Source organism: Natrix helvetica (assembly GCF_964273705.1).
Source record: "Natrix helvetica genome assembly, chromosome: 14".
Classification (NCBI taxonomy): domain Eukaryota; kingdom Metazoa; phylum Chordata; class Lepidosauria; order Squamata; family Natricidae; genus Natrix; species Natrix helvetica.
In genome coordinates, this window is record NC_138564.1 from 14,331,064 (window position 1) to 14,355,812 (window position 24,749).

A 24,749-nucleotide genomic window follows, 5' to 3' on the forward strand; every position below is an offset into this window, starting at 1 on the left:
TTGTGGGTTGTGGCCATCCATCCCATCAGTCCCTCTTTTCTCTCTGATTGAACCGGTCAGATTCTGAAGGCGGGGGGGGGGATGTCTGCTGGGAGGACGATTAAGACCTGAGGAGGCCCAGAAGGGCCCTGTGGCCAGCAAGGCTGCTGTGGCAAGGCAGGTGTGATGGGATGGAGGGACACAGCCTTTGACCTGACCCCCCACTGGATGGAGATGAACAGTTGAGAGGGGAAGTAAGAGAGGGAGCTGCGGCCAATGGCCTTCACCCAGGCCTGGCTCAGGATAGTCTGGGCTTTCTGGCCAAAGGGTAACTGGGCTTAAGATCCAGACCTGGTGCCATCCAGATGACGCTGAACTGCAGTTCTGGGCAGCCTTTTTGGCTCCGGCATGGAAACTACTTGCTGTTTCTTCTTGGGGGGGGAGGGGGTCCCCAGGGCGCCTTACAGCTTCAGAACTTCCTTATGGTCTCTCATCCATCCCTGCTGGGGGCTTCTTAGATCAGCTGTGGTGACCAGTTGCCTCTCCAGCCTGATTCGGAGTTTGTCTCCCTTTGGATCTCTGTGTGGGGAGATTTCCTCAGAGAAGATGGCTGCAGCTGCCTTTGCTAAGCGCCTGATGTTTCCAGCCCACGGAGAGAGGGGAGGGGGAGGGGGGAGGGGGGAACCGCCGGTCTTTGGACCCGCTTCTGCCTTCCAAGGGCTTGGGGGTGGGAGAAGTCTCCTGTCAGCCTCAGCCCAGGGGTGAGAAAAGGAAGGGGATTTCTCCTCCGCTTTCCCACCCCACCTCGAGCAGAGGGTTGAACTGCGGCAGCGGGCGGGGTTCGATATACTCTGCACGCGCTCAGTGGCATTCTTGCCGCTTCTCCCTCAGACCGGCTCCATCGCGAAGAGCTTCGGTTCAGCGCCGGCTTTTTCCTGCGGGGCGGGCAGGAGGCGGGCAGAGCAGAGAGCCAATTTCTCCCCCCTCCCGCAGAGCCCGCTCGGATTGGTAAAGGAGGGGCTTCGTTGCCGCGGCCGCCACCGCCACAAGCCGGGCTACGCGAACAGGGAGCGGCTGTTCGGCTCGGCTGGAGAGCTGCTTGTCGCGGGGAGCGGGATCTCAGCACCATGACGGGGCCCCGGGGGCTCGCGCTTCTCCTCCTCCTCCTCCTCCGCCTGCTGGGCGGCCGCACCGAGAGGACCCGCCAAGGTAGGACCAAGCCGGGAAGGGGAGGGGGGCAGAGTCCGTTCATATCCTCAGGGGAGCAGCTACGGCGGCCCTCTTTCCCTCAAAAGGAGCCCTCGGAGCCCCTTTCCCACCGCCCACTCGGAGCCCTGGGGCGCGGGCGGCTTCTGCGTGGCAGCCCCCCCGCCCATCCCGGACGCAAGTTCGGAGGAGAACATCAAAGCGGGGAGGCCAGGCGGAGCGGGGAGGGGCGGGGCGCTGCCCCTCCCTGAATACGGGCTCCCCTTGGCTTCGCGGCAATGTGAGGACCCTGGGCGCCTGTGCTTGTGGGGGTCCCGCCGCCGCTCAGGGCCGCCTGCTTTCAGCACCACGGGCCCGGACAGCGCCGGTCTCGCGGTGCCTCCCTGGCCGGCCTGCGCGCACGGGAACTTCTCTGCACCCCCACCCCCGTCAAACGTGTCCCGGAGCCGCGCGGGGGGAAGCGGCCGGTCGTGGCTCGTTCAAGATCCGAGCTGACGCCGACGCCGCTCAGCAGCCAGCGCGGGCGAGGGTAGGCACGCTCGGCTTGACCGCCTCCGGTACCGGGACCTTGCGAGGTCTCTGGGGTGGCTGGAGTGTTGGGGGCGGCCGAGATGGGGGGCGTCTGGGAGCTGAAGGGTCCACTCTGGACCCTTCTGTGTCTGCCCCGCTTGGAGAGCCAAAGGAGGCCGGAATTCGCCGGCGCGCCCCACGGGAGCCCCATCCCGGGCGGCAGGGCGAGGGCGGACTGCAGGGAGGTGGGGCTGGATTCTGCGCCCCTCCCCCCAGCCCCTGCTCCCTTGGCGTCCAGTTCTGGGGAGCAACAGGCTGATGGCGAGGATTCCTTTCCCGGATATAGTTTCTGTCGTGAGAAAGGCAAGGTGAAAAGGGGGGAGGGTGGAAAGTATGGGCGGGTTGGAAAAAGGGGAGGGAGGCCTAAGGACCCTCCACCCTGTCCCAGCCCCCAAATTGGGTCTCGGGTTCCAGAGGAGCGGCCTCCACCGAACTCAGCAGGCAGACCAAAGTCCTTGTAGCCCGCCTCGGATTCTGCGTGTCCCTCAAACCAAAAGGCCTTGTTGACTCTGACGTTTCTTTTCTAAGATTGCGGATAGAAGGTCCGGTTCCTTTTATTTCTTTCCTGGATTCAACGTGTGTCATTCTCAATTAAACCGGAGACGGTTCAAAGGTGGGGCAGGGGTAGGTATTCGGGGGCACCTTCTTCCCGTAGGGAAAAGGAAAAGGGGCTTTGCAAAGACCCCCCCCAATTAGTCTGTTGGGACAGAATTCTTGCTTTGGTTCCCGCCCCCGCCCCCTGCCCCTCCCCCAAAGGATGGTGAAGGGCTTCTGTGGGGAGGGCAGGGGGCAGCCCTTTGCAGAAAGTTTTGGCTGAGCTTAAATGATCTGACATGTTTTTAGAATGCGTCTTTAATCACATTATTCTGGTGAGTCTGAGCACAGCAGCCTCAGGAGGAGAGAGGGAGGATTTGGGAGGGAAGGAGCAGGTCCCACGTTGGTTCTTCTGAGCTTCCTCTTTGCCTTCACCTGCCACTTCTGACTGGTTCACTTCCTGCTGCAGGGCAGGAGCCAAGGTGGGCAGAGGTTGAGGACACAGGTGTGTGTGTGCATGTGTGCCATGAAGCAGCAGCAAATTGCTTGTGGCTGGAGTTCAATGTGGTTTTCAGAAGGTGGCTGGCTTTGAGGCTGTGACTCGGGCTGTTTTCGCACCACCGTTTCCAGAAAGCAGGAAATGGTTGCAACCTCCAGGCTGCCTCCCCCAATGCTTTTGAGTAGGGCTGTAGGGGACCCCAAGCGGTCCTGAGCTAGAAATTGGGAGATGGTGAGTTCTAGTTCTGCCTTAGGCATGAAGCCAGTTGGGTGGCTTTGGGCCAGTCGCCCTCTCCACAACCGGGAAGGGCAAGCTGCTTCTGAAAATGGTGCCAAGGAAACCAGAGAAGCTGTTCCAGGCCCCAGGCAGGCGTCAAGACCGACCTGGAGGCACCCAAGAAAAGAGGATGGGTGGAGAGAGACACAATTTCCCAGGAAGAGTCGATTCCTCGGCTGCTGTCCTTGCAACATGATTCCTGGACGGGAGAGTTGCAAGATCCACAGCCATTTTGAGGGTTAGGGTTATTATTCTGGGATCAAGTTTGCTATGCAGCCTTAACCCTGCACTCTTTAGATTGTGGGAGAGCTGGCATCCTGAATAAGGCCGTCTTGATCCCACCCAAATGTTTGCCCACAAGGTGCCTCCTGGTGGGACAAGGCTGCCAGTCAGGCGATGCAGGAGCCTTCAGCTGGCAATCGGGGAGGGTCTTGGAGCCGCCTTGTTTCCATGCCAGTTGTTTTGCACTGTGATACTGGCAGCCTCTCAGCCTCTCTCCCTTCTTAAAGGGCAGCAGCAGATCGCCTATGGCCCCCTGAATGCCCAAGTTGAAGTTGGAGTCCTCTGGGAGGGGTTTCTGTGGAGGGAGGGGAGGGGTGGAGTGCAATGGAAGGGGGTTTGACAGTCACAGGAGAGGAGGTGGGCTGTTTCCCCCCCCCCATTCTGTCATGGTTCCTTCCTTGGATGCCAAAGGTTTGGGGGAAGGCCAGGAGAGTCCAGAGCAGGAATGGGACCTGCCCAACCAAGAGAGGCTGGGCAGGAAGGCAGGGAAGTGGCCAGGCCTCCTGCGCCTTTGGGAAGAGGCCCTCCTGTGTCCAGCTTGCAAAGCCACTCGGCTGCCAGGTGAATCAACTCCCATATGTGCCTGTTGTGAGGCCGTAGATTGGCTGCCGGACTCTCTCCTTAGCCTGAAGGAGGCAATTGCGTCAGACAGCAGCTCAGCCGTATCCTCAGAACACCCTGGCCAGGATCAGGAGGAAGCCGGAAAGCCCCCTCCCCGCTCCTAGGGACTCTTTGAACATCCGGTAGCCCCCTCCCCACTTGGAGAAGTGCCTCTGGTGGCACAGCCGAGCTGAGAAAGAGGCCAAACTCTCCAAAACTCAGGATACTGTCCTTGCACCGGGTTACCTGCTTTGGAGAAGCTGAGCCCCTCCTAGAGACCCTTCCCCCCTTTGCCACTTCCAGATCCAGCCCAGCCCTCTTGCCTACCTGTGGTGTGGTTGGAAAATGTCTTCTCTGCTGCCTCCCAAATGGCTTCTTCCTTGCCTTGGAGAATTCCCAGGGAGGAACTGGGGAAGCAGGAGGAGGGACCAGGAGGGAGGCGGAGAAGGAGGGCTGCCCAGAATGAAATCCATCCAAGGGAAAATGGGCGAGGAGGCGTCTTCTGCCCGGGGGGGGGGCTTCTGTGCAAGCAGCAAAGCCCCCCAACGTCTCCTCCCAGAGTGCTTGAGGAGAACTCGGGTGAGCTCAGCCCTGGAATCATTTCACCCACCAGTTGCCTTTGACACCACGCAAGCCTCATGGACTGTGGTGTGGAACTGACTCTCCCGCTGGGCAGGGCAGGGCTTTCTCTGTGGCTGCACATAAGAGGTTGCAGAGGGCGGGCCTCCCCGGAGTAGAGCCGCACCCTCTCCTTCTCAGCCCCTCTGGCGCTCGGAAGTGGAGAAGTGGCTTCACTTGAACTCCCGCCAGTCACAAATACTGATTTTATGCTGCGGATTTTAAGAGGGCCTGTTGGTAGACCCCCAGCTTCCAGTCTTTTCCGTGGACGCCTCTTGGCCAAGAGCGGGAAGCCCTCTCTGGATGGGCTAATAAATAGTTAAGTGTGCATTTCATTACTCCTGCAGCCGCACCACCAGAGCGGAGGATTCATAATCCGAAGTCCCCTCCGTTTTATTAATGCACAGAACGCCCTGCAACCATCTGCTTAATAGGTTCTCATCTCTGAAAGCCGCTGCAGGCTCTTTGTTGTCACTAGGAATAAACCCACTTAGCACCACTTCGTAGAGCATTTGGGGCTTTGCTGGGCTTCTTAGGCTCCTTCCTTGGAACTGAAGGTCTCCGAGGGGCCGGAGAAGGCCGGATCCCCTCGGCTGACGCTGCCAGAGAGGCAGACCCAGAGAGGCCTCCTGGCTGGACTCTGAGCCTAAGGGCCACCCAGTTCCTGGTAATGAGCAGGACGTTTCTTTCCCCCCAGCCCACCCACCTCTCCCTGCAACCCTTTCCAGACTTTGTCCGGGGAGGGTCTTTGTTTGAAGACCCCGGCTCCCCCAGAGCCCCCCTTTGCTTTCTGGCCACCTTGGCCAGCAGAGAAGGGGTTCAGAGCCAGAGGGAACCGCAGGCCAAGTGCCGGAGCTGAGCCGTTGGAACTGACGGTCAAAAGAATGAAGAAGAAAAGCCGCCGTCTCTGTTGCATGCCGCCATTCCCCCAGCCGCCTTCCCACGGGGAGTGTGATTACTGCTCAGGAGGGCTCCGATGGAATATCGATTGGGTTTGCTCCCTTACCTGCCAGGAGAAGCGCCAGGAGCCAGACAAAGCCAGGAGCGCAGCTGGGGGAGGGAGGGAGGCGAGGCCAATGGACAGGCGTGAGGTGTGTGGGTGGCTGCTGGGCACGGAGATTGTGTTGGTGTTTCATTTACCCCAGAGAGGGATTTGCTGCACGCCTGTGGCTTTCTGTGGGGCAGTAAAGGTTGCCCAAGAGCACAACTGGGTGCTGGTGCCAAGAAATGACACAATCGAGAAGAAAGGAGGTTTTATAATGCGGGAAATGGAGTGGATGAAGCTCCCGCTCTTCCGAGGGAGCCCAATCCCATCAGCCCAGCCATCTCCTTGGCAAAACTGAATGGATTGTTTGTGGCACATGTGGCAAGGGTCCTGGATGAGGGATGGTCCCTCTGGACTGGTCGATGGAGACAAGGGGGAAGCAAGCTGCAGGTGGATGAGTGGTGCAGAAAAGGGAAAGGCCAGGTGGAGGAGAGACCCTCCCCGCTCCATGGCAGAACAGGTGCCGCCTCCTTCCCCATCTCCAGGCTCCTTGCATTGTTTGGGCCACTCCATCCTCTGGACAGGCTGCTGAGTTTGGGCTGAGAGTCCAGTGTTGTCCCCCCTGCTGCTCTGGTGTCCCTCTCTCCATCCACCTGCCTGGGCCAGCCTTCAAGGCCCTCCAGCAGGCTTCTGGCTCTTGGCCCTCCTGGCTCAGCCCAGGCCCCAGCGGCCCCCTCTTCCCTGGCCAGGCCACTGTGGTTCCAGCTGCTGCTCGCTTGACCGGCCATTCTCAGCACCGCCCTGCCAGTCCTTGCCATGTGAGAGGCCTCCCGCTCCTGGGAAGGGTTATCATTATCCTTTCTAATATAATTAAGACCAATTGAGCAGAATAAAACGCAGAGGTGGAGGGAGAGTCTCCTGGGGGAATGGATGGGCCGGCTGGCTGCCTTCATCCAGAGGAGAAAAGGAAAACCACCTGCATTGTTTTAACTTTCAGAAATTACTTTGCAGGCCTCTAATTCTGCTTTAAAGCGCCCGTGAAGAGACTGTGTGAGAGAGAATGTCGAGGCACCCGCAAGGGGTGGGTGTGGGGGTGAGCGGCCGAGACTTGATGGGCTCAGTTTGCAGAATTGAGCAAACAGCAGCTGACAATGCAAAGCCCAAGCTTCTTCCAGGAATCCTCCAGGAAGTGGGCGCTTCTGGCCTCCTGACATGCCGGTTTTAATTTGGTCACCGCTAAAAGGGGCTGCGGAGTTTTCCTGCAAGGATCAGCTTTGCTTCTTTCTTGCCCACCTCAAAGTGAGTTAGCCTCTCAAAGCGATTAGAGGATTTTGTGAATCATAAAGAAAAACAGAAAGCAGCAAATACATTTTGCAAAATGTAAACTGTGAAATTTTCCCGAAATTCAAGTCTGGAGAGTTTCTTTGGAGGGCAGCCTTTTCCAGCTGTTTCTCAAGGACGTGTCGCCTTCAGTGGGAGCCCCCCCCCCCAGGTGCCTGAGCAGCTGAGCAGAGACAATTCAGGGGGTCTTTTTAATGCACAGGAAGGTTGTTTTTTAAACCTTCTTTTGGCCTCCAGGGAACTCCGAGCAGGGGGCCTGGGCTCTTTCCTCTTGCAGCGTTACAACCCCTGTAAATTTGAGATTTGGACATGGCTGAGGGCCCCAAAGGGGCCTTCTTCTTCCTAAAAACGTTAGCAAATTTCAGAAAAGCATAAAGTACAAAAAAGCAAAAAATAAATTTAAAAAGAGGGAAGAGGAAGGGAAAAGCAAAATTGATGAGTGCTGACAAAAAGGGAAAAAAGCAATTTCTGCCTTTCCTCAATACAGATAAAAGCCTAAAAATCAACTAAGTTACAACAAACAAACTTCTATCATCCAAAACAAATCTAATCGTCAAAACCCAAGTTAAAATTTCATTTCTTTGCAAGCAGAAAAGAAGCTAGAGAGAGTCTTCTCTTTAACCAAAGCAGTCCACCAACAAAGCTTCAGTTTGAATTAGAACCTGGGTCTTGCGACGCCCGTCACCCAAGCTGGCAGCCCCTCCCTCCCCTGAAAAAGAGCATCCGCTCTGGAGTGCATTGAGAAGAAGCAGTTGGTGTCTTGAGCCCTTTAAAAACTCCCTTCTTTCCTGCGAAATGGCAGGAGCCCACGATCCTCAGATCATTCAAAGACCGGGAGTTGAATTGACCAAGGCAAGTGAGTCTCCCTCTGGATTCAGCCTGGGGACCAGCGAGGTTTTCTGTTTTGTTTCCTAATTTTGCAGGGAGTGGGGGAGGAGCTGCCGAGAGTCCCTTGAAGTCTGAGTCACTGGCAGCCTTTGCTCATCAAGAGGGATGTGGGTCAACTCTTTGCCTCCCCTTCATTACTGTTGCCATTACCCAGTTAATTAATCTGGACAAGAGAGCTGAGAGGGGAAGGTTCCTGCACAAGGCAATGGGAACGGGCTGACCTAGAAAAATCTCTTGCAGAAGTTGCTTTAAGCCCCTCTCGGTGCAAGGAAGGAAGACGGGTTGATCACTCTGGGTCTCTGAGTCTTTCGGTTTCCAAATTGCCATCATATTTCATTCTCTTGGGGGGAAATGCGCAGAAGGACTGTGTAATAGCCGCCTACTTTCAAAGCACAGCAGCCTGTCGTGTGAAGGGAACCTGGAACAGTCCCCCCAGCCCCTCCCCATTTCAGGGCAAGGGAGTCGGCCCTTCTGTCTTGGCCAGTGGCTCAGAGAGAGACGAATTCAGATCGGCTAGTTTTAAGAAGTGTCCAGTTCTGTAAAGATGCAGGAGTGTTCATGAAGAAGATGGCAACAGAGCTGATTTAAAAAGGAACAAGAAACAACCCACACGGGTTAAGCTAGCAAGCGGATGCAATCAAACCCGAGAACAAAATCCTTATATGCGGGGGTGGGGGGCGGGGGGGCGGCTTCAGTTACAAACCTTGTCATTTCCTAGCCTGATTTTCTTCCCAGGAATGGTCAAAGGCAGGCAAGGAGAAGGCAAAGGCCACCTCTGCTCAGGCTCCATTCAGCCCTCCCTGCAGCCGGTGGAGGGTCGGGCCCCCAACTCTCTTCCCAGCCATTGTCCTAAGCTGGGCCGAAGGGCTGATTCCGTGGAAGCTTCTGTTGCCATATTGCGTCGTTTCTCACCGGAAGGAGCCCTTTCTCCATCTCCCCCCCCCCCCCGATGGCTTCCTGGGCAGGCTGCACTGTCAGGAGCACTGGAAGAGTTTCTTAGGAAGTCAGAGTCTGATCCCCTCCTGCACAGCAACTCCGGAGACCACCCTCGGCCCCCACTGGGCTCCCCCCCCACCTCCCTCCAAAGGAGCCGGGAGTGATCTATGGCGTTGTTTTCGGGAGATAAGCAGGAACAGAAGATCTATTAGTGGCTGGAAGGCAGAGCCAAGATTAGACCCTGCAAGGCTGGCTTAATTATCCCTGCCAAGAGAAGAAACCAACAGCATTTTATCAAGAAAAGGCGAGGGAGAGGCGCTCGGCCAGCAAGTGGGGCTGGGTGGGTTTCCAGCCTTGACCTGCCTGGGGGACTGGCACGTCCCTTGCCAGCTAGCCCATCTAGCTCGATCGTTCTGACCTTTGCCTTCACCGTGTCTGCCTCGCTTTGTCCCTTGGCCAGGCTCCCCAACTATTCTGGGCACGCTTGCACGTCCAGGCAAGTCAAGTCAGCGCTTGATCGATTCCTGCAGGATGAGCCTATTAGCTGGGGGTGGAGGGGGTGGGGGCAGATGGAGCCTTTGTGGTTGAGGGCAGCCTGCCCAGGAGAGGCCGGAGGAAAAGGGCCGCTGGGGGGTTCCTGGGAGTCCTCCTGCTGGCTCCCTACAGAGGCAGGGTGGATGGGACCCAGAGGCTAGCTTGGAATGGGGGGGGGGGAACATAGCTCTGAAGGGCTGGGGTCCTGCCCCTAAATGAGGCTCCAATTTATCCCCCGGCGCCAAAGGAGAATGCCAGCACTGCTGCACTCTGGCCCAAACCATGACACAGAGAGGCAACCAGTTGCTGGCCCGAGGGAAGGGGCACTTGAGGGAAGCCTTGGCAGAGTGGGAAATAATATGGGGGGTGGGCTGTATGGAGAACAAAGATGCAAATGTCCCCCCCCCAACATGTCTATGTTTGCTCTAATTGAAGTGTTTGGAAGAGCCCATGAGTCACCCACCCACCCCCCTCTCTTGGGTGATGCTGTCCCAGCCAGCCAGGGGGCGGGGGAGCTCCTCCAGACTCTGCTCCTCTCTTCACCTTCCCAGCTGGGCAAAGTCACACACACACACACACACCCCAACGGGACCCAGGGTTCTCTGGTCATCTCACAGAAGCATCCCCCCCCCCAGGAGCCAAGCTGGCCCTGCAAGGCTCAGAGGAGGGAACCTGGCCCCCAACCCCTCCCCTCTCGGCCTCCTTGAGCCGAATTTGTTTCATGGCTCCTCCAGCCCCCCCCCCCCCCATGAGAAATTGAGTAACATTTGCTTTTCAAAATGGTCCCACAAGGAAGGGCATTATTTTTACCACCACAAGGGGAAACCTCTTTGGGTTCAGATATACTTTCCCCCCTCCCCTTTCTAAGAAATAAGCTCTCCCCCCCCCCATCCCTTTTCAATGCACGGAGCCAAGGACTCTTGGAGGGTTGTGACTTTCAGCAGGCAAAGCCTGGCAGTTGAGCCGTAATTACTCCCACTTCTGCCAGAGTAATTGCGTGGTGCCTCCTGCTGGTAGTTAGAGAAAGACTTGGCAGTTTTGCCCCTCGCTGGGTGTGAAAGGCAGTGGTGGAGAAAACCAGTGACTGGGAGGGGGGCTCCCCTCTTTCCAGAGGCCTTGGCTTAAAATGATGCACCGTAACTGAAAGGCAGGGCCGGGAGGGGTGAAGATGCCCCCCTCCCCTCGTGGCAGGCCCCCCCGGCCTCTCCACAGAAGCCTCTTTGAGGGGCCCCTCGGCAGGCACACAGGGCCCTCTGCCCGTGGGGAGGGCCCAAGGGAGGAGGGCCACAGGGCCAAACTGCCAGCTGTGATTTAACCTTTTTGCCAGTAATATTTTTGGGGGGTGGGGAGGGATGTACACTTTCTGGAGCTGTCAAACTAGTGCTGTACTGTTCTTTCTAGAAGCTTCTGCCCTCTGCAGCAGCTGTTGCAGGGATCCTGGTCAGCTCAGCTCTGGGCTGGAAGGTCTCCTCCTCTTCCCGTCTCTGGCCTCAAGGGCTGCTTGTCCCCAGATAGACCAGGATCTCCTAGCAATTAATCTCCGGGCTCCCACGGCCGGGATCAGGCGGCTCTGGGCAGGTTTAGTTAAGAGCCCCTTCTATGCAATCAGGAACCCCTCGCTGGCCTTCTGCAAGGGGGGGGGGCATGTGTGACTGCAACTGAGCCGCTTTCCCCTCCCCCAACTCCCCCTCAGTCATGAGGGTCATGGAAACCACCCATGGACTCTCTGTGCCCATAACCTGGGGTTTTTTTTGCAAGAGCCAAGAATCTCCTCTTTCCAATTTTCCACCTGGACCTGCTGGGGCACCTCTGCCAAAGTGTTGGAACCACAGCCGGCCCTGCCTGGGACCCCTTAATGCCCACAGGGCCCCAGTGTGTCTCCCCCCACCCGCAGGTCTTCTGGTGTGGATGTATCTCCAGTTGACCGATTGCCTCTTTTTCTCCCCCTTTCTGCTCCATCCAGGCACAAACTCTGCGGGGAAACCCCTGGGCTCATTTCCCCACTGGGAGGAGCTCACAAACAGCACCTTTCTCAGGAGGAAGACAGGGCCCTCCAGAGCCCCCACCCCGAAGGGTCCGGAGCAGGTGCTGGAAGAGCCCCTGGATGCCCTGGCTCCCAAGCTGCCTTCGCCCTCCAAGAGGGCCTTCTCGGGGCCCACTGCACGACCGACCCCTCCTGCCAGAAAGAAGCAGGAGACCCAACGGCTGATGCTGGCCACGAACCCCGGGCCTTTTGTGGAGGATTTGGGGGAAGGGCTCCCTGGGTCTCTGGAAGAGAAGCCCACCGTGCCTGAGGGGGACGGCAGGAAAATCAGCCTCGGGGTGACCAGCCATTCCTCGCTCCAGATCTCTCCTTTCACAGTTCTGCCAACCACTTGGGGTCCTGGTGCTTCTCCCCGAGGGGTGACCGAGACCCTTGAAAAGGAAGCCGGGATCCTGGCCAACATGCCCCCCCAGAGGGCCGAGGATGAGGCTGTGAAGGGGGGATCTTCCTCCAGGGAAGCAACTTCTGCCACCGTCAGCCCCCTGGAGCAGCTGCCAAGTAAGTGATCTCTGCCCACCCGAGCCAGCCGTCTCCCCACCGCTGCCCCTGCCTTTTGGCTGCACTTTTGTTCCTCCACCCGCTCTGCTGATGGGAAGGGTTGGGGAGGGGTCGTGATGCGCCTTCCAGTGCTTTTTGCTGGAGCCCTTTTCCTTGGTCTGCCCACCTCCTCTGAGGTGTGGGCTCCCAGCCCAGGACTTCCTGGAGCCCAGTAAGGCTCCTCCAGGCCTGCTGGGAGGCTGATCCTGGCTGCTCTCGGTGCCCTGGAAGAGGCCAGGTGAGGGAGCTTTCGGCTGGCCTCCCTTGCAGGTCTCTGCAGCATGAATTTCTCTGAGCCGGAGGGCTACATCGACTCAGCCGAGGCTCCGCTGGTGCCCCAGAACGGCTTCCTGGAGTGCACCTTCCACGTGAGAGTGTACACTGGATATGGGGTGGAGCTGCAGGTAGGAAGGGCTACTGGAGGGCTGGCATGAGAGGGGGTTGCTGAACCAGGTGACCCTTCCCTCTTGAACAAACCCAGCTATTACGGCTAAGGAGGGCACCCTCCCTGGGCAGCTGGCTTCTCACCCAGAGGCAAAATGTAGTCTTGAAATGGGCCCCAGAGAAATTGCGGCTCACTCTGGAGCCTCACTCCAGAGGGTCTTACGCCCTCCTCCCCTGCTGCTCAGCCTGGGAGTTGTATGTATGTATGTATGTATGTATGTATGTATGTATGTATGTATGTATGTATTTATGTATGTATTTATTTATTTATTTATTTTTATTTATTTATTTATTTATTTATTTATTTATTTATTTATTTTTATTTATTTATTTCTTAGCGCTTATAGACCTCCCCCTCTCCCAAAAGGGACTCGAGGCAGTGTACAGTCCATATCAGAAATAGTCCTCCGCCACATCCAGAGGGAAGCAGGGTGGGCCCAGCCTCTTCCAAAGGAAATACCTCTCCAGTTACATCCCTATGAGGCACCCAGAGACTCATGGGCAGACTCCCTCGTGCCAGCTATGACCCCGAGGGTGCTTTCCTCCCCGCCCGTCTGGTTCAGCATCATCCAGAAGAGATTCCTGATGCTGTGTGGGGTCTCCACCTCTGCTGTTTTTTGCTTGCCTCCCGGGCCGGGAGAGCTGGGGCTGCTGCCTGCGGCCCTGGTGGGTGATTTCTGGGGCTGCTTATGCAGGACATTTCAGGCGGCAGAAATGCCAGGCTGAGCAGAAGCGAAGCTTTCAGAGGCTGCTATTCAGAGCAGGAAAACCCTTCAGGTGAAGGAGAGAACCATGGAGCTCATTCAACATCGATTGGCTCCGAGGCCCTTTGTTTGGCTGCTCCACCCCAGGGGGACTTGAGTGGGTCAGCCGCCTCAGTTCAGGGCATCATGAGGTCCTCCTGGTGGAAATCCTTTTCCCCCCGGAGTAAAGCCGCTGTGGGACTTTGGGTTCCTCTCATCTGACGGGTCTCTTCCTGAGTGCAGGTGAAGAGCGTGAACCTGTCCGAGGGGGAAGTGCTGGCCATTCGTGGGGAGGACGACGGCCACTTGGTCACGCTGGCCAACCAGACCCTCCTGGTAGAAGGCCAGGTCATCCGCAGCCCCACCAACACCATCTCGGTTCTCTTCCAAGCCTTCCCGGACGGCCTGGGGACTTTCCAGCTGCATTATCAAAGTAAGCCCCCTCCCCATCCAAGATTCCCCCCTCCCAAAGCTTCCTTGCAGGTCTTCCTTTCCAAAAGCAGGAGTTTCTTTGCTGACTTTGCCTCCTGCCAAGGCTCGAAGGGGCCGAAAGGAGGCCTGAGATGCCCCACCAGACACGGCCCCACCTTCTCTGGAAGAAATGGGGCTGCCCCACAGCTGGGCCTTTCACAGGGGATGACCAGTCCCTCCGGCCTGGATAAGGGTTATGGGTTCAGGCGGAATTTAGGGCCTCTGCAGCCAAAGGAAATGGACTTTTTGCTTGTTTGAGGGGCTTCAACCCATCATTCTTGCTGGCCTGATTCCCAGACAGGCAATTCACCTCCAGGCACCTGCACAAAAGGCGCAGGTGTGCTTAGGGAGAGGCTGGAAGGGAAGCGGGTGTCTTTCGCGCTTGCAGTCGGAGGGAAGGGTAGAGAGCAAAAGGGCTTAAAAGCCTTTCTGTGCAGAGGCCCCCGGGGCACAGAGGGCAAGGCCTGATGTGGCATGTGGGGCTGTGGGAAGGAAGGAGGCTGCAGGCAAGATTTCCAGGGAGCCCTGGGGGGTGTTCAGAGGAGAGCCATCCCAGGTGGCAGAGCCCTGTTGAAATCTCTCGGTTGGAGGGTGGGCACCATTCTGGGCTCACTGTCGAAGGACTGAATGCAGCCTCTGTGGTCCGGCTCCCCCTGGGCAGGGCAGGCTGAGGAGTCTCCCCGTCACCCAGCAGACCTCCAGGGCTTCCAGAATTCAGAGAGCCAGTTGGCAGCCTTCCTCCGTCCCGTGCTGCTTGGCAAATTCCCCCCCCCCCCCCCCGCCGCCGCCTGTCCTTGTAATGTTAGCTGTGCATTTTCCCCAATAGTCTTCATGCTGAGCTGCAGCTTCCCACGGAGGCCCAATTTTGGGGAGGTGGCCGTCCTGGGCCTGCACTCGGGGGGCCTGGCTCATTTTAACTGCCACCTGGGTTACGAGCTGGAGGGACCGCAGAGCCTGACCTGCCTCAATGCTTCCAAGCCACACTGGAGCGCCCCGGAGCCCATCTGCTCAGGTAGGGGGGGATGAGCGGGCAGTGGTGGCCAAAGTCTGGCAGGCTGCCCCTTGACCATCTGCCCCGCTGTCTCTGCTTTCAGCCCCCTGTGGAGGCACCGTGCGCAACGCCTCCTTTGGCCGCATCCTGGCCCCAACCTCTCTGAGGAGCCCCTTGGGCAGCATGGCTTGTGTGTGGACGGTCAGCGCCCCTGAGGGGCAGAAACTTCACCTGCACTTTGAGAGGCTGGCACTGGCGGGCAAGCAAAGGTGAGAAAAGGCTGGGCTGATGTTTTCTGAGAGGCAACAACGGTGGGAAAACAAAATGCCCGCCATGATTTCTAACACTGAGCTGCGTGGTTCAAAAATCCAATCCTGGGGCTGTTTTCCACCAGCAGCTTGTGCACCAGCTGCCAGAAATAAGGATCCTTCTCCAACCACATCTGGAGTATTTGGCTGCCCAGCACACTTTGCCAGCACAGCCTTTGAAGTGGCAGGAGCAGCATTTATAAAAATAAAAACGAGGAACTGGTAGACAGACAATAAAACCCCTTTATGAGCTGTGCTGAGATGCCAGAGTTAAACACCTTTTTATGACCATAGAAAACATGGCAGTTTCCCTGGCATCCCTTGGCAGACTTTGCCCCTCTTGTACTTGATGTTCTCGTAATGGGACCCCGGGACCATAGAGCAGCTTCAGAAGTGGAAAGAAAGGAAAATGGGGCCCCTCCCCAGCTGCACTGGGAGCAAGGGCAGCAGCCAGGTGGCCCTGAGGCCCATCCTCCCCTGAGGCTTTCACTCTTACACACACACACACACACACACACACACACACACACACACACACACACACACTGACCTTGGTCTTGCTTCTCCTTGTGCTCCAGAATGGTGGTCTACGGGGGAGAATCGAACCGCTCGGCTGTGCTCTACGCTTCCCAGCAGGGTAGCAACGTGCCTTTCGAAGGAGTGATCAGTGAAGGAAACGCCTTGCGTGTCGCCTTCACCTCGGAGGACCCCGATGGAGAGCCCACCTTCAACATTCGGTTCGAAGGTGATGCACTCATCCTGCGGGGGGAAGGGGCTTTTTGCCTCTTACTGCTGAAGGTGCAAAATGAAGGCAAGGGCTGGGATGCAAACCTCCTCATTCCAAAGAGGGAGGTCCGGGTGGGGGAGGGCTGCTTGCAGTGGGCCCAATCCTCCCACCTTGGCGCTGGAGATCAGGACTAACTGGAGGCTGCCCATTGGGCATGGGAGCAGGTGGGCAAAGGTGCCAAGGAAGTCGGGGTGTTTCTACAATACTGGCCAGACTGACCTCTCCAGAGGTCTCCTGGTGGGTGAGGTGACCCTTGAATTCCTCCAAAGGCTGGAGGAGCCTCCTCCCCTCCTCTACCTGGGGTGTGGGGAGCCGCTCAGCCTCCCTCCCATCACCTAGAGGAAACCTAGCAGAGAGAAACGCCCACAGCTCTCAGGAACAGGAGCCTGAGAGATGGAACAGAGCCTTTCCTCTCTTTTGGTGAATCCGGATCCTCGGCCAAGGCATCTTCTTATCTCTCAAGCGGGGAGCCCTGATTTTCTGGCCTTTATTGCTCCTGATGATTACTTACTGCGTCATCACGAGAGCTCCATTCCTCCTTCTTCATCTTTTTCTCCACTTAAAATTCTGCCACGCTGAACACCATTTGATTTTGTGCTGCCTGCAGGCGGCGTCTCCCCACCCGATCCAGCCTGAAGTCCCCATCCTCTTCCCCAGGTTCTCTGCTCTTTCCCTGCCTGCCTCAGGAGCCCTCTGCCACCCGGGCATGCCCAGGGCTCTGCTGGCACCCACTTGGTCCCCTGCAGGCCCTTTGGCAGCCACCAGCACCTCGGAGAGCTCCTGGAGCCCCGCAACCCGAGGGAGGCCAGAGAGCCCAGAGCCGAATAGGGAAGGTCGGCTCAATTTCCCCGGATGAGATCAGGGCCAAAAGATAAAATGGTCGGCTACACATGAGCAAAAGAGCCTTAAAGAAAAAAGCTGGACCCAAACAGTGAACTTCTGGATCCCTTTGACAGTTCAATGCAACGGATGGAATCAGAATTGAATCCTTCCAATTTTCCAGGAAACTGAGGTTCATTCAGGCCCCTTGGCAAAGTAATTGCCCCCAGCCTGAGGCTGCTTCCTGACTGGGCTGTGCTGATCCCCTGCACCAAAAGGACCTGTTGGGTGGGAAGCCGCAAGGACTTCCTGCAGAAGGGGGTGCTGGGGGGGGGCCTGCCTGTGCCAGTCCTGCCCTTCTTTCTCCCATCCCCCCAGCCTTTGAGAAGGGCCACTGCTACGAGCCCCACCTGCAGAATGGCAACTTCACCACCTCCGATGCCACCTACAACCTGGGGGCAGTTGTGGAGTTCACCTGTGACCCCGGGCACAGCCTGGAGCAGGGGCCAGCAGCCATCGAGTGCATCAACCTCAGGGACCCCTACTGGAACGACACGGAGCCCTTGTGCCGAGGTGGGTCAGGTCAGGTTGGGGGGCTCGGACCCTGGAAGGGGGCTGCAGCAGAGGCGTCCTGACTCCTATCCTTGCAGCCACCTGCGGGGGAGAGCTCTCCACGGCGGCCGGAGTCATCCTGTCCCCCAACTGGCCCGAGCCCTATGCGGAGGGCGAGGACTGCATCTGGAAGGTCCACGTGGGGGAGGAGAAGCGAATCTTCCTGGACATTCAGCTGTGAGTATTTCCTCTGGCTGGGGGAGATTTCATGCATCTGTACTCAGCATTGGGGAGGGAGAGTTTGCACTTCAGAAAGGCTGTTGGGGGGCGGGAGGTGTTTGTTGTCTGCCTGCAAGGTGAAAGTGGGGCTGCGTCAAGGGTGGGGGAGGGGCACAGGCAGATCTGCTCGGTGGTCTCCCTTGACCGGAGTTGCCTCTGGCCGCCTCTCCCACAAATGCATCCCACCAGGCAAAAGGCAGTCTCTGGATTGGCAGCCCCTGGGCGCTCAAGCTCTTCCCGGCTCTTGCTTCACACACACACACACCTCACAGCCAATTAAAGCCTCACTTGGGACTTGTGATTCCTCCCTGCAGAAACCCCTGCGTGGCTCTTGATAATCCAGCTTGAATGACAGATACTTTGATTCTGCTTCTTCCCCACCAATGGCAGCACGGGGGGAGGGGGGGGAAGACTGCCAGAGCTTCTTTCTTCTCTCCAGCAACGCAGCATCTCAGATCTTTTGGGGACGTTTCCCTTGTTTTCGCTGCTCTGGATTGCGAGGGCCCTAAGCGGAGGAAAGCCCAGGGCCCCTGTGGAAGGGAAGGGGCTGCTCTTTGGAAGGGGACGACACTGCCCTGTCTCCCTGGGGTTGCAAATGTTGGTTGCTTTCCAAGGTGCTATGGCAGAGCTGCCCCCCCTCCTCCACCCCCCCAGTCTCAGTGCTGCTGTTCAGAATCTTCCAGCCTCAGCCGAATGTCCAGGAGGAGGAGGAGTAACTAGGAGCACCCATGCCCATCCAGCAGGCTCCGTGCTCCCCAACCCCATCCCCTTCTTGGCTCAGAAAAGCCCAATGCAGTTAAAGAGATGGGGGGGCTTCCCCCCCCATTTCTCACTCACAAAACTCTCAAGTAAAGATTGGCAATGTTGGGCTAACAGCTCCCCCTGCTGGCCAGCAGAAGCATCGTGGAATTGACAGCAGAAAGCAGTAAGGCAAGGCAAAATAAAGTTTTCTGCTCACTTGGAGCTCCGGGCACCAATCTGGGCTGTGGATGATGGGCTCAGGCAAGGAAAGGTTGCAGCCGGCAGCTCTTGTGCTTGCAGCAGCCGAGAGCCCTCCTATCCAGGAACAGTCTATCTGTCGGTGGCAAGAGCAGGGAAGGGTGCTGCCATCTTTCTTATAAGCTTCTCAGGGACTCCCGGTAACCAGGGCCAGCTCCTCCACCCCCTCTCACCAGCTAGGGCTCCTCCAGAGGGAGGGGAGAGAAGTTTCTGTCAGCTGCTGATCCCAGGAGATCCCGGCAGATCTCAGCAGTGGCTCCCTGAGCGCCCCTCAGAGGCCCTGATGACCCAGCAGGCCCTTCCCGCTCCCCTCTTCTCTCCCTGCAGCTTGAACCTGAGCCAGAGCGACATCCTCACAGTCTACGACGGGGATGACCTCAACAGCCACATCCTGGGCCAGTTCCTGGGCCCCAGCGGGCCCCAGAAGCTCTATTCCTCCACGCCCGACTTGACCATCCAATTCCACTCGGACCCGGCTGGCCTCATCTTCGGGAAGGGGCAGGGCTTCACCATGAGCTACATCGGTGGGTGAGCCTGGGCTTCCTTGGGGTGCCCCACTTTTGGCCAGGAAGCCAGGCCTCTGGGCCCCCCGCCCGTTCTCACCAAGGCCCCTTCTGGCTCCTTCAGAAACCTCGCGGAATGAGTCCTGCTCGGACCTGCCGGAAATCCAGAACGGCTGGAAGACCACTTCTCACACCGAGCTGGTTCGGGAGGCCAAAATTACTTACCAGTGTGACCCGGGCTATGATATTGTCGGCAGCGACACCCTCACCTGCCAGTGGGACCTCACCTGGAGCAGCGACCCCCCTTTCTGTGAGAAAAGTATGGCCCCGCCCAGATTTTATCCCCTCTGGGGCTGAGAGTTGCACCAGAGTTTCGGGCAGGGAAATTCAGTTTCTCAGCCATTCCTTCTGGGTTTTTCTCTCGGTCTCTGCTGGAAAATGGATGGGCAATCCCAAGTTGTAGAGGGCAGCGGGGGGGGGGGGGGGGAGAAGAACGGCAGGCTGTCTTTAAGTCCTGTGGCAGCCAGTAAATGGGGAGTCAGTCACTCTGGAACACACACACACACACCACGCATACACAACGGGCTGAGCTTGCAAAGAACGCAGCTGCTTTGACCTGGTTTTATGGGGAGGGTCAGGGCTGCCCCTTCAGGCCGATGCAGAAGGGGGAACATGCCGGACGGTCTGGCCTGAGCCCGTCAGGATGCTCCAGCCTGGCCTCCTACTTTTCACCCTAGTCATGTATTGCACGGATCCCGGAGAGGTGGAACACTCGACCCGCTTAATTTCGGACCCGGTGCTCCTGGTTGGAACCACCATCCAGTACACCTGCCACCTGGGCTTTGTGCTTGAGGGGAGCTCCCTTCTCACCTGCTACAGCCGGGAAACGGGGACCCCCATCTGGACCTCCAGGCTGCCCCGCTGCGTGCGTAAGTCCAGAGCTTGCCTAGGGAATTCGTGCTTCTCCCTTGTTTGCAGTCGCATGGAATAAGCCCCCCCCTGGGCTAGTCCCCTTGCTAACCCGCTCCCCAATTCCCTCCATGCAGCGGAGGAATCCCTGGCCTGTGACAACCCAGGACTGCCTGAAAATGGCTACCAGATCCTCTACAAACGCCTCTACCTGCCGGGCGAGTCGCTGACCTTCATGTGCTATGAAGGCTTTGAGCTGCTCGGGGAGCTGACTCTCAAGTGCATTCTGGGGCAGCCTTCCCGGTGGAGTGGGCCGCTCCCCACCTGCAAAGGTAACTCCCCTCGGCTCTTGGGGCTGCCCCCTCTTGGCAAGAGGAGCCCTGCGACTGAAGGGGGAGGAGGGGGATTTTGCTGGGGGGATGTCAGAGGCAGGAGCCCAAAGCCCAGTTAGCCATCATGCCCCCCCCACTTGACTCCCTGCCTCTCTTCCAGTCAACCAAGACAGCTTTGAACATGCCTTGGAAGGTAAGTCTCAGTCAGTCCCTCCCCCTCTGCCCGTGGGATCTGGGCACCTGGGAAGGGCAGGCTGTGCCAGGGAGCCTTGCAGCCTTTTGTCTCTTTAGTAGCAGAAGCTGCTGCAGAAACGTCCTTGGAGGGAGGCAACATGGCGCTGGCCATCTTCATCCCCGTTCTTGTCGTTTCCTTGCTGCTGGGGGGCGCCTACGTCTACGTCACGAGGTAGGGAGGGAGGGTCTCACGCACAGCCACCATGCATGCTCTCCCTTCCCAGCTACTGGCGGCTTTTCTCAGTGGAAGCTGGGCTGAGCCATGGAGGCTTTGCTTTCCTCTTCCCTTCAGATGTCGCTACTACTCCAGCCTGCGGTTGCCCCTCATGTATTCCCATCCATACAGCCAAATCACAGTGGAGACGGAGTTTGACAATCCAATTTACGAGACGGGGGTGAGTTGCTGCCTCCTCTCAGCAGAACCTGTTGGGAGTTAAACGGAGGCTGCCTGGACGTCCCAGGGCCGGATCTAGAGAAGTCATCCTGGAAAATGGCAGGCCACTGCTGTCTGCCACCAAGGCGGCCAACGGACACCTTGCAAAGCCACCTCCAATTCAAGTGTCCTCCTTTTGGCTGGGTGAACCAGTCCGTGTGGCTGGGGGGAGCCTCACCCTGGTGCCCTCAGAGTGGCCAGAGCAGGAAGGGGGCAGGGAAATCCCCATTGTTCTTCTTTCCCCACGTGGAGAAGCCCCAGCGCCCTGGGACTGGACTGGTGGGTCGGCCAGGGTTGTAATCAACATGAGTAGCCATTCCATTTCCTTATTTGAGAGAAAAGGAAGCCATTGCAGGACATTCTACTGAGCATGCATTGGCTGTTCTCCCAACTTTAACCCAGCAAGGGATGCCCCCAACTGCTCCCTTCTTCAGGTCAGCCTCAGAGTCAGGTGCAAAGACGCCCCTCCCCATGCCTTTCCTGGCCAAGTGCTGAATTTAAACCCCAAGAGCTTCTCTTCAAATGAGTTGGAGGAGGAGATTCGTCAGTGACCACTGCCACACCTCCCTCCCTCTCTCTCTCTCTCTCCACAGGAAACCCGGGAATACGAGGTGTCCATCTGAAGCAGCCCCTAACACACCCCACCTCGACTTCCACCCCCAATATCTCCTCAAGGGATCCACTGGGAGATGTGGTGGAATCTGCCCGAGAGCTTGAACCCCAGCTCTCCTTTCACTTTCCATCCAGCTGTGCCCACTTCTTCCTCTTCGTCTTGGTGGACCTTCCCTCGGTGATCTCTCCAGCCTCCTGGCGGTGCTGGGCTCAGGCTTTGCTGGCGTGGAGCTGAGCCTGCTTGGCAACACAGCCGCTTACACGGCTGGCCCCCAGGGACGCCCTTGCTTGGTTCTTTTCCTGGGTCTTGTGGATGTGCTTGGCAAACCTGTGGTTGAAAACTGAGGCTCCCTCTGGTGAAGGGGCAAGACTTGACTTGCCCACTCCGGCCAAATCACTGACCTCTTGGCAAGGCAGCTCTTCTCTTGGCCCACTCTGGGCACAGTGGGTGCCACTTCTGCCTCTGCCTGAGGAGCCTTCGTGGGGAAACCCAGCAGGCCTGAGACTTTGGGACCGCTGGCTGTCAGGGAGGCCCAGAAGCCCAGTGGAGGGAAACCCGTGCCAAGGCCACTCCCCACTTTTATCACAAGTGAGAGGTATGGATTGCAGCAGCCCCAGGGTGAACGAGGAGGAAGAAGATGCAGAGTGGGGGCTCTGGAAGATGAAGGGCAGGGGACCTTTTGAGGGGGGGTCTCGGACACATCCTTCCGAAGAAATCCTTGGCTGTAGCAACCTCTTCCATCCTCCTGGCCTTGATGACCCTGCTGCTTGTGGGCAAGTCCCCCTTTGCCCTGGCACCTGCTTTGCCTCTGGAGATCTGCTGTCAGGAAGGACAGAGAGAGGAGGTGGATCTTCAGGCCGTTCTCCCACTCACCTCCTTCCTTTCCCAAGCAGAACTGGGGATCAAGCTCCTCCAGAGGCCTCTGGCACTGCCACCCACCCACCCGGTTGCATCAGGAGCCCCCGGGGAACCTAAAGGGGACTTACAATGCAGGGGTGAGAGGCGAGCTGGATGAGCCAGAACTCCTGAGACTGGCTGACGCCCCCTCCCCCTGCATCCACCTTGGAGCCGTGTCCAGGACAAAAACACCCCCCCCCCCAAGTGACTCTCAGCTGCTTGTCCTGCTGGAGGCCTCTGCCCTGCAACACGTCGGGTTTTAAGGAGGAGAAAGAGAGAAAGGGCTGGTGGGCTCCCTGCTGCCCCTCTTTCTGTGATGAGGACAGAAGACTTTGCCCCTCCCCCTTGCCCCTCAACCCCCTCCCCCGCTCAAGCCCCCTCTTGTTATGAACTGGAGGAGGAAGATGTTGGGCTGGTTTATTCCCTTTGTAAAAACAGTGAAAATGTAACCATGATGATTTTTTAAACATGTCTGTTTTAGATTAGAAATCCAGGCTGGTACCTCTCTGCAGGCGTCAAGGGTTTGGGAGTGGGTGTGTTTCCTTCCTTTTAAAGCATACAGCCCCCCCCTCCCTCCCCCTCCCGTGAAAGTGTATTGTGGTTTGGGAAGCCTGGGAAAGGTGCTGTGCCCAGAAGCAAGTGTACACAACATCTCTCCTCCTCCTCCTCCTTTTATAAGTGTGATGATGGGATTAAATATTTTTGAAGATGATGCGACCTCTTTGGGCAGGGCTGGCGTTGAGTGAGCTCTCCGATGGCGGTACTGTGTTCCCAAGGGAGTGGGGAAGTGCTTTCAGTGGTTCTGAGCTGCTTGGGGTAGTCCTAACAGCGGGAGTGTCGGCACCTAACAGCTTGGGTGTTTTTGAGCCAGTGTGAAGACACAGCAACAACACGGCTGCTCAGCTGTGATCTTTCCTCTCGAGCAGGAAACCAGACCCTCATGGCTGCCTCCCTCCAGGGCTTCCTTTTCTTAATGATGCAAAATCGATGCAGCGTCACGGAGTTTCTCACATGGCCACACAAGACACGAAGCACAGGCAGGAGGCCACGTGCATCTCGCCTTGCCGGTTTAGATCAAACAAGCAGGACCCCCAAGCCCTGGACTGGAAGAGTCTCAGGGTTCACCAAGCAGGAGAGAAACGGCCCCTGGGAGACCTGCCTGCTTTTCCCCAACTGGGAGGGGTCTTCCGAGAAGCTTTGGGGGGAAAGGAACCACCCCTCGCTGCCTGGCTTTTCAAATGACACATCCAGCAGTGTCATTGCAGTGGGACGCCCAGCGTGGCCCTTTCCTACCTGAAGGCCGTGTCCCTCCTCACAGCCCAGAAGCTCAGAGCAAGGGGGGGGGGCATCTGGAGGCCTGACTGGCCCTTGCAAAGGGCACCTGCCTTGAGGGCTTCCCTCACCTCGGAGGGGAGAAAGGCTGGAAACGTCCCTGGCCCAGAGCCACCGGGGGAGCTCCTTTGCGAAGGCTGTGTGCCTCCTTTTCCTGGGCTATGGGGATAGGCATCCCCTCTCCTCCACTTTGAACAACTAGCTGTCTTGGGCCACCACAAAGGGTCTTCAAGTGAGGGGAGGCTGAGGAAGACACCCCCCCTTTATACTGCTCTCCTGGCAGCCCCAGGAATCTTTGGCCTTGGGTACAAGGAACCTGGCCCAGCCCAGCTTTACCACAGGCAATTGGGGGGGAGGGGGCAATGTGGGGGGAGAGGAGGTGGCTGGCTGGCCATGCAGTCCTGCAATGCACCAACCAGGAACTCTGCTCCCCTTCCCGAAAGGCTGCCAGGACGGGCATTTGCTCTCCTGCCTGGGAGCAGCGGAGAGGCTGGGCAGCACTTTCTCCGTCTGATGGCTGAATGGAAAAGAGCAGCTGGTGGGGGGTCTGGTTGCTAAGGAACGCCACCCCCTCACTCTGGGGTTCTGCTCAAACAGCCTGCTCTCCAAGGCCTTGATTGAAGGGCCACCCCCCATCCCCGCTGCTGCAACTGGCTTCAGGAGAGGGGGGGCTCAACTATCCTGCTGGGAAGCCCACCGTGTCTTCAGCCACTCTGACTGGGATTCCAGGGGCCGGGTGGGAGGGATTAATGCTGCCTCTGACCAAGGTAAGCAGCCCGCTCTCCAGCCTGAGTGCTCAGAAGGCCACCTGGGACCCTCTCATTAGCCCCTTCCTGGAGGCCTGGGAGCCTCCTCTCCATCCCTCATTCCCCTTTGGGATAATTGTTGAATGGAGCCCCACACCTTCTCCCCCAGCCTTGGCTTTCTCCATCTTACTCCTTTCAGCAATCATCCTGGGGAAGGCAGGAATTCAGACAACCAACAGATAGCAGCTCCCCATGGCCTTTTGCTTCCAGATCTCTGTGGCTAAATCCACCAGGAAGGACTTGGCACTGAGGATTATGGGCCCACCTTCTCTGTGATAGGATGGACTACACTTCCCATCATGCTCTTGCATAGCCCCCTGCTGAGACTTGGGAAACCTCGGAATTTTCTGGGCTAATTGGCCCTCAGGGATGGGCAGCCTTTCCCCAGCCCTGCCTGCAACAGAGCCCCCCCCCCCGCCCCCCAGGAGAGAAGCAGCCAACCCCTCCTGCACGGGAGAAGACTCCCTC

General features: G+C 57.8%; 1 protein-coding gene across 2 annotated transcripts; it reads left to right on the forward strand.

Annotated features, from left to right (window-relative positions):
* Positions 1–1,009: 1,009 nt before the first annotated feature.
* Positions 1,010–23,298, forward strand: SEZ6L (seizure related 6 homolog like). Of its 2 annotated transcripts, none has more exons than XM_081966703.1 (17): positions 1,010–1,188; positions 11,212–11,790; positions 12,100–12,233; positions 13,260–13,449; positions 14,314–14,499; positions 14,582–14,747; positions 15,365–15,531; positions 16,771–16,965; positions 17,043–17,181; positions 18,550–18,746; positions 18,850–19,044; positions 19,463–19,654; positions 19,772–19,966; positions 20,127–20,159; positions 20,261–20,372; positions 20,493–20,595; positions 21,227–23,298. In XM_081966703.1, the coding sequence occupies exons 1-17, from the start codon at positions 1,107–1,109 to the stop codon at positions 21,254–21,256; spliced, it is 2,895 nt and encodes a 964-aa protein (XP_081822829.1). In that variant the 5' UTR covers positions 1,010–1,106; the 3' UTR covers positions 21,257–23,298. The 2 variants fall into 2 exon arrangements, with proteins under 2 accessions (XP_081822829.1, XP_081822828.1); XM_081966702.1 differs by having other exon boundaries at positions 20,258–20,372; positions 21,227–23,297.
* The last annotated feature ends 1,451 nt before the right edge of the window (positions 23,299–24,749 follow it).